Here is an 11095-nt window from a genome sequence, read left to right on the forward strand (position 1 = left end):
CACCAATACTTGGCAACATTTTTGCCTTTTCTATAGTAGAAAAAAAAAAGTTGCATAATGAAAGGTAAAAATGTAACAGCTAAAAGTGTCAACAATTACACATTTATTGCCACATTTTATTTCCTGTTAGATTTCAGTTTGAAAAAAACAAATGCAAAACATCAAAATTATCCATCCTCCTTCTACATATGTTAAATACAAAACAACTTTTCCCATATCAACTGCAATGTTAATATACACATGTACAGTGGACCGACGTTACATTTTATTTTATTAAAGAAAACAAAGTTTGGAACTTCAGCAAATCTTCTAAAATGAAAAACTGAAACAGCCTTAAAGGTCAAAGAGGCTTTATTTACAGGTAATCTATTTACATTTTCAGCCAGCAAACTGACCACTGAAAAGAAAAACAAATGTTTGTACAACTTTGGTAATTGTTGTATTTAAATACATTCCCTTGCAAAACCAATAAATGAATCAGCCCTTATATAGTAGAGACTACCATAATACACAACAACATTACATGGTTTGTATTAAACAATATTTCAATGTGGAACAATTTCTAGAAAAAGAAGAAAAAAAACCTAAAAGACCTGATTTACTGGAGAACATGATTCTTTAAGTAGAACTTGAACAACAATGATATAAATTAAATCACCAACATGATACAAATAGTTTAAAAATGCTTCTTCTTTTTTTCTAAATCCAGTATTTTGCACACCTGTACCCAGATGATGCAGTCCTACATTATTTAAACAAAATGTGTGCAAAGATATTTCACAGATCGCTCTCTGTGCTCGGTCGCCAGCCTCGCCCTCATCTTGGACAGACGCTGTGGTCCGTCATTAGCTTTTCCATCCTTTTGATCTTGCGCTTGTTTTTCGGCATGGGTTTGTCATACATGCCGTTTCGAAGCAGATGCTCTTTGCTGTGGTGAACCTGAGCGCCGTGCTGCAGCTGGAAGGAGCACAGGGCTTTCAGAGGCCTCAGCAATATCTGAGAATGAAAAGAAAATCGTTTTTTTCAATTAAACAAAGATTTAACAATGATTTTTTTTTTTTTTTTCGAAAGACAAGGAAATATTAGCTAAATTATCAACTGACTCACCTCTTGGATCTCATCGTTCTGCTCTAGGACCGACAAGGCCACGGCGGCGCATTCCAATGTGGACAGACAGATGTTGGAGGGCTGAGTCCGGATCACGTACTGGCTCGACAGATTCCTATTAAGCTGGACCTGATGAATCAAAGCAGAAGGAATAGATGCAGTTGCTCATAGCCCTGTTGTAATATGAATTAAAAATACACTCCGTAATGAAATTCAATTACCTCTGCAAAGTAGTTTCACATTGTATATTAATGCCAGCAAAATCAGATTTATAATTTATGATATGACCACTGACAGGACGGCCTGTTGTAAAAGCAATGCACTGTATTTTTTTTTAAAAATACCAACAAAAAAAACAAACAAAAAAAAGATCAAACTTTTTCCATAAAATGAACAAACTGGCAAATGCTAATCAAGCTAGCATAATGCTGTTGGAAACTGTTTAAAATCTTAACTCTATAATCACATTTTGATTGTTTTGAAATTATTGTTGGTCTCTCTCTGTCTCTCACACACACGCAAACACACTATAATGTTTCTTAGAAGTTAGTTTTCATTCATATAGACACCTCTATCTTAGAACTAATTGATAGTTCTGTAAATTTTGGCTATTTTGGGGAATTGTTACATTTTAGAGTAAGATATTTGATAAAGCCGCTCAATTTATCCAGAGAGCACCCGTCTACCCACGTCTTGCGTTGTTTGTCTTTTTTTCTTTCTCTGGATGGGCTGAGATGTCAACTTTGTTGTTTCTGCAAAAGCCAATGTACTTTCAAAACTACATCAACAAAGTTGCACACACCTGTTTGGGCAGGTGGAACATGCTGTTTTTCAGGAACATGTTTTTCGCCTGGCTCCACGTGCCATCTATAATGATCACATTGTGCTTCACGGCGGAGATCTCCAGGCGTTGCGCCAACTCCTCCAGGCTCTGGGATTTAGGTCCGGGGTACAGGATGAGCGTTCTGTCATCCCGACACACTGCGGCTAGCTCTGGATGCCTGAGTGCAGAACGATTAAGAAAACAAATGAGCAGAATTAACTATTTTTCTGGGGAAGGTTTGGGCTAATACAATGAAGCCAACTTACTTTTCCTCATTAAACCGCCTTCCTACGATAACGTTGCATTTTCCCTGTGGCAAACAAGCAGCAAGAAGAGGCACAGTCCGAAGCACTCGGCTTTCCTGCGAGCAGAACGCAAAAATGGAAGACATCAGCGAGTCTGATATTACAATCTGGTACATTTTTTAAGAAAAATAGAAAAACATGAAACATTTCAATAACCGAAGGATGTACCATGTCTTCAACTACAATACCAACTGGGTTTAAAGAGGTACACTTTTGCAGCTCTTCACATTTTGTTACACTTCAAACATAATTTTCACTTTACCCATTCTGCTTTGCAAAGTAGCTCGAGCTAAAAGACCAGGTATGAACAGCGTGTCTCTGAGTCTTGCCGCAGATTCTTACTTGAAATTTTTTTGACTAGGCCATTCTCAGAATACATGCCCACAGAATAATGCTGCCATTACCAGGTAATGAGCAGCGTTTTGTTTTTTTCACTACACACAGTTCATAATTCACCATTTTGCACTAATTTCTGTTAGTCCATCACTTAAAAAAAATATGAATAACATCTATTTCAGAGAATTAGCCAATAAGAAATTTTACCATGTAAAGCTTTTGACAGAACCAAAGATAAACACACTAGATCTAGTGACTCACCTCTGCGGGATGCTGCACAACGTACAGACATGTGGACACCTCCAGTGGTTGTTGCGGGAGAAAGGGACAGAGACACACCTTCTGAGGGCGACTACAACATGGGAGGAAAGTTGAAGACGTGAAGCTCTGTTTTCCCAGTTATTTCCCCCGTCTAACGCCCCCATCTCTGTTTTCAGCTGGTCGTCAGCTTTTTCTGAAACGATATAAATCTGTTCCCTCATTAAAGCATGCCAGATACACCAAGTAGTACAAGAGGAAGGCTATATATATATATATATATATATATATATATATATATATATATATATTATTATTATTATTATTATTTTCTTACAGCTTCTCTTTCAGATGCTTGTTAACTGAAACTAGGCTAGCTAGCGTTAGCTTCGTTCTCATTCAGCTCACCGGCAGCGCAAACAGGTCGGTCTTCTTTCCTCAACTTCAACCGGGAGAGCAGCCAAGTCTCCGAAGGCGTCCACTAACTCGTCGTCTGCGTACGAACCGCCACAGGCTGGAAGTCCGTTTTCCTCCAGGGTGACAGGAGAGCACACACAAGGACCATTGTCCATTGTGGTGTTAGCCACAAGCTAACCTCGATGTTGCGTTCACGTAACTCGGAAATTTAATTTTCCTCCGTAAAATCTACTTTTTCTTGTAAAACGTGCCGGATTAAATTTATTGGATTTTAAATAAACACTTAATGTGGTTAAATTAAGAGGTTGTTGGTTCAAATTCGATGTTTACGGTATTTTTCTGTATTTTACTATAATTGAGGAGCAAATATTCTAACGTGGCCGGAATGCACCACACGCGCTCCAGCGAAGGACAACAGCGTCAAACAAGAATTTCCGGTGTAGAAATTGATAAACTAGTAAGGTAGTGATTGCTATGGAGCTGGTTTTCTGCTACGTAATTGTACAGGTGAATCTAAAAATACATATAATGTCCAACAAGTCATTGTTTATACTGGGGATATTTTTGCTTGGGGTTTGGCCGGGAGGAGACACATTCTCTCGAGGGTAATTTAATTCAAATTCAAAAATACTTTTTTGATCCCAATCCCAAAGCGAAATAAAGTGACGAATTAAACTAATAGTCATGGTTTTGTTGTATCACTTGCATTTAAGAGAGATTTATTTCACAGAGTAATAAAGTGCATTGACATGGTTATGATACCTAGATTTCCAAAATTAAATTAATTTGAATTCGAAAAGTGAATTTGGGATTATTGAGCACCAGTCCAGCCCTTATCTCCGATTGAAGCTCTGGGAATTTTATTTGGTCTCGTCTTTGGGATCTCTTTTCTTGTTTTCTGATTATTGGAGCTCTGAATTTTATTTAGGTGAATTTGAGTAATGGGGGGCTTAATATAAATGCACACCAATTTTTAAAAAAATTTTTCTTTGTAAACAACTTTTTCCTAAAACTTTTGAGAAATTTGACTGACTTTAAGCAGTCACTTAAACTCAAAGACATCGAGTTTATGTGACTCAGCCAAGTTGTAGCACCGGATTGATGCGGCACTTAATAAAAAGTCATGAAAAGCACAACATGGACTTTTCAAACGTGGACTGAACTATTTGGACAGAATGAGAGACTCCGTCTAAACCCATCCATGAAGTCTTCACTACAAAAACACAAAGTCTTGGCCAAGCTTCTGCTGCAAATATCTTAGGACCCTTGAAATAAGACAAAACTAACTCACAAGTAACTTTTCAACAAAATTTAGGAGCTCGTCAATAATTTCTTGATGAGAAAGTACCAGCTTTGTTTCACTTACGATGTAGGAAAAAAATGTCTGCCGGTTGAGCTAACACTTAAAACAAACTCCTACATCTTGGTGAAAAGTTACTTGTAAGTTATTTTTGTCTAACTTAAAGTGTGATAACATATTTAGAAAGTAGACAACAATACTTTGGAAAATTGGGTTTTTGTGTCGGTTTATATCACATAAAGTAAATAGAATACACTGAAGTCTCTTTAAGGTGAATAAACATCAGACTGTTAGAAAGGAGTGAAAAGTTTCTCCTCATCTGTTGGATTGATCTGTTCCTCTCTCCTCATTTCCAGGTAGAAGATGCTCTGATCTTGGTGTGACTGCTAATCTGGAAGACTGACCAGTCAACCAGTAACTGACAGTGAGAATCTATTCTGAATGATCTAGACACATTTTAGGTTATTAAACTGTTTTAGTTTAATCCTGACGATGGAAACAACAAATTTCTGATTTTTTTAATGGTCTATTTGTTACCGCTGCTTTAGGAGTGATCAATGGTGGAGAAACTCATGGTGTGGTCACCATCCTCCTCTGACCTCTGACCTCAACCCTATTGAGAACCTTTGGAGTTTCCTCAAGCAGAAGATCTGAGGGTGGAATGCAGTTCATATCCAACCAGCAGCTCTGGGAAGGTTTTCTGACGTCCTGCAAAGAAATTCAAGCAGAAACTTTCCACAAACTCACAAGTTCAATGGATGCAAGAATTGTGCTGTGATATCAAAGAAGGTCCTATGTTAACATGGAACTTGGCATGTTATGATGTTTTTGATTGAAACAGCTTTTGATTTTAGTACATGTGACCACTTAATGCTGCACATTCAAAGAATGACCGTTTGAATCTGCTTTTATTCGAGTTTCTGCACACAAACAAGGAACTTGACCTCAGTAACACTTTGCTTGACATTTTAAATATAGATGTATAAAAAGAAAGAATAAAAAATAAATAATTTCGTAAATATGTATATCTACGATGTTTTTATAGTGCATATTCAAATAACTTAATAATTGCAAAGGAAAATTAAATGTTGTAACTGATTAATTGAAATTCTTCAAGGAGTTACTGTAGATGGTGATGGCTGTTGGCAGGAACGATTTCTTGTAGCAGTCTGTATTACAGTTAATTTGAAGAAGCCTCTGACTGAAGATACTCTGTATTGTGAAGAGGATCCTGAGGGTTGTCAAAGCAACACGCCACGTATGTTTTTGATGACGGAAAAGCATAATGACACAATGTAAAGCTCCTAAAAGTCCATTTTGCTTTAAACCAAATAAGTAACACAGTTCTCAACACTGACTTCCTGGATCTCCATCCATATCACACAATTTGCTCTATACCAAAAGCAAAATTGTATTTTGAGCTTTCAAATAATAAAATAAAGATTTATATTAAAATTTGAATCATTTCTCTCATACGGTTGAGCTATGCTTGCATTTCTTGCACTAAAGCTGTGCATGAATCTAAAGCAGTTGCCTGTTTTCAATTCAGTGTTCAATGGGTTGAGCAGCAAAATACGTCAAAAATAAGAACATTTATTTTTCAGAAATACAATATAACATAAGACTAATACAAAAGATAAGTGGTAAATCTCAAGAGTTTCAGCTTTTGAATCAAATGACTAAAATAGAAACTTTCCAAAGATATTTTAAGTTATTGAGACCCAAATAGGAATTCACATAGTAGAGAGTTGGCAGGTCCAACTTTGGCCCTGCGCTACTTATTCTAGCAGTCTAACTTAGCTCCTCTCTAAATAAGTTTTTTTTTTTTTTTACCTGTTTACATGTTATTTATACATTCGTACATTAAGGTCTGCTTGTGTTTGTCCTCTGCAAGTCCAGTGCAGCCACAGGATCCAGGGTTCCTGTAGCCAGATTCACTATCTAGTCTGCAACGCAACCTCACATGCAAAAAAGGGAAATTCTTTCTGCTACTGCCTTTTCAGTCTAAATCCAGACTGTGAAAAACGACGCATGAGGAAAGTTTTCTGACAAAATATGTTTTTAATAAATGATTTTGAGGGCACTGGGACTCAGTAGGAATCGTGCTGGAGCGGAAGAGGAACACATTGTTAATTTATTTCAATTCTGCATAATAAAACACCTCATAACATGTGTCACGGGGTAGATGGACACGTCAACTATAGCTGATGGTACCTTATTTTTAATGTGTGCAAGCATTGCACACTTGTGGCATGGCTGTTTACAAGCAGGGGGAGAAGCGGTGTCATATTAGCAGCCAGATGGGTTTATTTTTAGTCAAAGGTGCACCTTGACGTCACACGTGCTCTCAGTTCTTTTTTTTTTATTATGATTGGCACTCGTGACCCAAACCTTTCCCCCCCCACTAGTGAATCATGCATTATTGCTACAGCGACTGGGTTCACCTGGAGAAACATAACATAATGGATCAATGTGACAGCAACGGTTCATCTTGAGTTAATGCAGAGTCCAATCACAATAAAAAATAAAGAATCAAACAGTTGGTTTTTTTTAGATTTAGGCACAGTGGGAGTGTTTCGGTAATGTGAAAACCTAGAGTAAAAAATAGCACAAAAAATCTAACAAGATATATCATACTATGAAGTTGCTTTTGTTTTGGCTGTATTTGCAGCCAAGAAATCAGTAACGCATATTACTTAGGCTTTTCTGCCCACAAATATATCAAACAAACACCTGTTAAATTTAGTAGCGGTTTTCAAACGCTTAACAAACCACACAATCTGAAAACGTTTTACAATGTGTCCCTTAAGAGCGTAAACAAGCATAACAAGTGGGTATTATCTGATAAATTAGTCAGGCTATCTGCTCCAGCAGTCAGAATGCACTTACCGTATCTCTCTGTTTTCATATAAACTAGATAGCTGTAAGTATGCAAACAAGGGTGTTGTTTTTTTCCCCAACAAGGGTCAGAAAATTAGTCTGACCCTTAATTTTCTGTAACTGCTATGGATTTGGTGCCACTGTTTGATTGAGGGAATTAAAATCGGTGGAGGTGTGTACAATGTACCAGGTCAACAAACAAATGGGCTCCACATGTACGCGTGCAGAGCCCAATGAACAAGTGCACAGTAAAAAAAAAATACTAGATTCACACGGCACAGCATAAAACAATGCTGTATTTTCTGAAAATGTTGCAATTGTATTTTTGATTTATTTTGGTTCTGATCCTTGTTTTGCCTATTAATTCTTAACATATGACAGATCCCAACCCTTGATCACGCCAAAAGAACTGTGTGACCTGCTAGTTAGAGAATGATCGTGAGTCATTCATTGTCAGTGCAGGTACAAAGCGTCCCGACACACAATTAGAATGAAACAATAGGCAGTACCATTCCATACCTGAACCTCTTGGGTTAAAAAGCAATTAATACCTCAAAGGAACTAATTGGTGGGGGGGTCAAAAACCAGCACTTATTCTATGTGTTACACAAACTGGTCACCGTGACTTTAACCTGTAGGAACTGTGTGGAAGAACATTTTAGTGGGTTTTAAATGGTAGCTAAACTAAAGTATTACACACTGCTTTTTGTTTACAGCAGGCTCAGCTGATGAGGTGGTGGGTCTGTCTTCTTGTTTCTCCGAATTAACCTCTGTCTCAACATCTGTTTCTTTGAGTCCTGTAGTGGTCGTTGCTTGTTGACTCTCACTTCTATCTTCATTCGGTTTTGTTTCTTCCTCTTCATCTGGTTTTGCATCTGTGACAGTCGTCTCATCAGACTCTTTTGTGCTTTCACTCTCCAGGGCCCCGGTTTTCAACTCAACTGGATCGCTGTCAAGTTGTGCAACTTCGGATTCAGTCGCCACAGTGTCTTCTTCATTTCCGTCTCCTTCGTCAGCAGTCTCTACGGGTGATGCTGTCTCTTTTTCCTCCACCCTGTGCTCCTTTCCTCCAGCCTCCTCTTTCTCTTGTGTAATCATATCAACCGGAGTAAGAGGTGTTAGATCCAAGCAGGATTTAGCAGGAGAGGATGCCGTCTTTCTCCTGGGAGGGACATCTGGTTTATTGAGCTCGAATTCTTGCCTTCCCAGTTCTTCTCCTCCAACAGATCTTCTGTCTAGGTGTGTAGGACCATCATCTACATCCTCCCAGTCTGGTTCATCTGGCAGGAACTCATAGCTTGAAAAGCCGAGAGGATCTACTGGGGTTTCTGAGACTTTTTCTGCAGCTATTGTGACGCTTTTTTGAGTCTTGATGCTACTCTTTGCTGTTTGAATGTCGTCCTCTTCTAGGGATCGAGGGAAAGGTTCTATGTCACAGGGAGAAGAATTGGCACTAGACCTGAAGAAGTCCGTGACGTCGTCTGAGTGTTGCCTCTCTTTTTCAGACTTGGCGAGAACGTCTTCAAAGTCATACATATCTTGAGGTAGAGTCCGAGATTCCTCTGATGTGAAAATTTCTTTTTCTTGCTGTTCTGTTTCCACTGCAGGGGTCTCATCAATCAGGACAAATTTCTCTAAGTAACCTCTGGCCTCTCGGTCTGAATGCCTGCTATGGAAGGACTTCTCAGACGTCATGCTTTCTGCATCCTCCTCCTTTTTCCTACTGCCCAATGCTTCCTCATACAGGTCAGAGTAAAGGAAAGCCATGGCTGTCGGCTCTTCCAGCAATATTTGGTCAATAATTTTTGGTGGTCCTTCAGGTAGGAAGATTGGTGTCAGGATGTCCTCTTGGCTACCGAACAAAGACGAACCACTTGGTTTGGAAGCAAGCCTAGATATCGGACTTTTTGCTAGTCCAACTTCATCATCCATACTTTTTAAAGAGTAGTTTTCTGTACTGCCATAGAAGACATCATCTAGAAGGTCACTGGTTATTTCCTCTAAACTTACTGTGTCTGATTTATCAATGTCCACACTTTTGGTCGTTTTGTGGTCTTCAGGTGCCACTGGTTTCTCAGCATCCAGGTTGTCAGTGGCTGTTTTTGCCTCATGCTCCCCCTGCCCTTGTGGAATCACAGCAGGACTTCCTGGAGCCTGGGCCTCAATCAGAGAGAACGCCTCAAAGTAGTCCACATTCCCAGTCACTCCTCTCACTGGCGGTCTGGCCACCGGAGCCCCTGGTGGGTCCATTGCACCAGGACCTGTAGGAGGTAAAACCTTTATCTGATCACCAGTTTCTGCTGAGAATGGTAAGTCATTGTCTTGAGTCTCTGCACTGGTTTTGGGAACAAGACTCTCCTTCAGATATGACAAGTTGTCCACCATTTCCTTGCTCTCCTCTTCGTCCACGGTGGCAAATTTAGGAGGGACGACAATGTTGAGGATTTCTGAACCTTCTGACACTATCCTGAACAAACGCTGCTCTTTGTCCTCCAGAAGATCAGTCGCCTCCTCTTGTTCCCCTTCCGCTTCAGTTTTTACATTGGGCTGGGACACTTCTACCAACTCTGGTCGCCCTGAGACGCTGTCAAAGGTTTCATCCCAAAGTTCTTGCTCTCTTTCCGCTTTGCTCTTCTGATTGTTCACCCTTTCTTTAGGTTTCCTCTGTCTTGCGATCATCTCTTCGTCCATGACAAATATGATCTTTCCTGCAGGCTGAGACCCCGATGCTCCGAGTCGGACTGGAGCAGGTGAGCTAACATCCACTGTTCCTGCTTCAGGTGTCCAAGGTGTGGCACAGCGACTCGCGGTTGTTTCCCACGCGATCCCGCTGTCTTCGCCTTGCATGGTCACCATGGAGAAAGAGGTGTCCATCAGCAGGCACTGCATTTTAGGTCGGACGCTGTCATCGTGGACGGCCTCACGTAAACTAAAGACATGTACACAAAGTGACAATCAAGAACAAAAACAAAGGCTTTCTTTCCATGTCTTGAGTTTTACACAATTTATTTTGGTCTCTGAATGAAAGCGGCAATGTTCCACTACAAAGATTATATTTTACACGCAACCATCCAGCACTCATGCATACATAAGTTATCTTTCTATGCAATATCTTTCATTGTTTTTACAGCATTTGAAATAAAAACAGTTCAGTTTCAGCTGATAACATTCTGAAAGCCAAAGTACCTGTTTCGAAGGTTCTCCACTTCATCTCTTGCTTCAACATTTTGTTCTGCTGCATCTTCCGCCCCCAACATCGTCATTTCGGCTTCGACATCAGACCGTGCTAAATCTTCTGTCAATGTATCCATTGTAGGGACTCTCTTGATGGATTTGCTTGAGTTTCCCAGCACACTTCAACACTGTCACTGTTGATCACCGCGTGCGCAAGTTGAGTTTTCATGCTCAGCGTAATCTTGAAATAGAAAACTGGCCTTCCTATGTTTCATCTAAAGTATTTACAGCATGTCGGGGGAGCTCACTTGCCGATGGTTCAATGTGTATGATTCAGTACATCTGTAATATATTAGCATTTTATTTTTATTATGGGATAGGTGGGGAGGGAGTTTAGTATTTTAACAACCTGAGCACAAATGATTCAGCATTTTAAAGAAAATGCGTGATCCCTATCACTCCTGACTGATCTATTTTAGTGCTGGTGGCCTGTAT

At 39.5% G+C, this 11095-nt stretch overlaps 2 protein-coding genes across 2 annotated transcripts; both read right to left on the bottom strand.

Annotated features, from left to right (window-relative positions):
• Nucleotides 1–333: 333 nt before the first annotated feature.
• dtwd2 (DTW motif tRNA-uridine aminocarboxypropyltransferase 2) lies at nt 334–3663 on the bottom strand. The gene is made up of 6 exons (XM_032569267.1): nt 3238–3663; nt 2833–2923; nt 2197–2291; nt 1910–2108; nt 1108–1236; nt 334–996 (listed from the first exon to the last, which is right to left on the bottom strand). Exons 1-6 carry the CDS (start codon nt 3399–3401, stop codon nt 817–819), a joined length of 858 nt encoding a protein of 285 aa, XP_032425158.1. The 5' UTR covers nt 3402–3663; the 3' UTR covers nt 334–816.
• A 2456-nt stretch (nt 3664–6119) lies between these two features.
• si:ch1073-398f15.1 (cardiomyopathy-associated protein 5) lies at nt 6120–10894 on the bottom strand. Its single transcript, XM_032571008.1, has 2 exons — nt 10613–10894; nt 6120–10355 (listed from the first exon to the last, which is right to left on the bottom strand). The coding sequence occupies exons 1-2, from the start codon at nt 10735–10737 to the stop codon at nt 8111–8113; spliced, it is 2370 nt and encodes a 789-aa protein (XP_032426899.1). The 5' UTR covers nt 10738–10894; the 3' UTR covers nt 6120–8110.
• Nucleotides 10895–11095: the final 201 nt, after the last annotated feature.

This window comes from Xiphophorus hellerii, chromosome 8 (assembly GCF_003331165.1).
Source record: "Xiphophorus hellerii strain 12219 chromosome 8, Xiphophorus_hellerii-4.1, whole genome shotgun sequence".
NCBI lineage: Eukaryota > Metazoa > Chordata > Actinopteri > Cyprinodontiformes > Poeciliidae > Xiphophorus > Xiphophorus hellerii.

What these genes read in the sequence shown, in the direction of transcription:
- dtwd2 (XM_032569267.1), bottom strand. Translation starts at nt 3,401, where the DNA reads ATGGACAATGGTCCTTGTGTGTGCTCTCCTGTCACCCTGGAGGAAAAC. An exon ending in TTGTGCAGCATCCCGCAGAG is followed by an intron (nt 2,292 to 2,832) that starts GTGAGTCACTAG and finishes TTCTGCTCGCAG; the next exon opens with GAAAGCCGAGTGCTTCGGAC. An exon ending in AGAACGATGAGATCCAAGAG is followed by an intron (nt 997 to 1,107) that starts GTGAGTCAGTTG and finishes TTTCATTCTCAG; the next exon opens with ATATTGCTGAGGCCTCTGAA.
- si:ch1073-398f15.1 (XM_032571008.1), bottom strand. Translation starts at nt 10,737, where the DNA reads ATGGATACATTGACAGAAGATTTAGCACGGTCTGATGTCGAAGCCGAA. An exon ending in GTGGAGAACCTTCGAAACAG is followed by an intron (nt 10,356 to 10,612) that starts GTACTTTGGCTT and finishes ACATGTCTTTAG; the next exon opens with TTTACGTGAGGCCGTCCACG.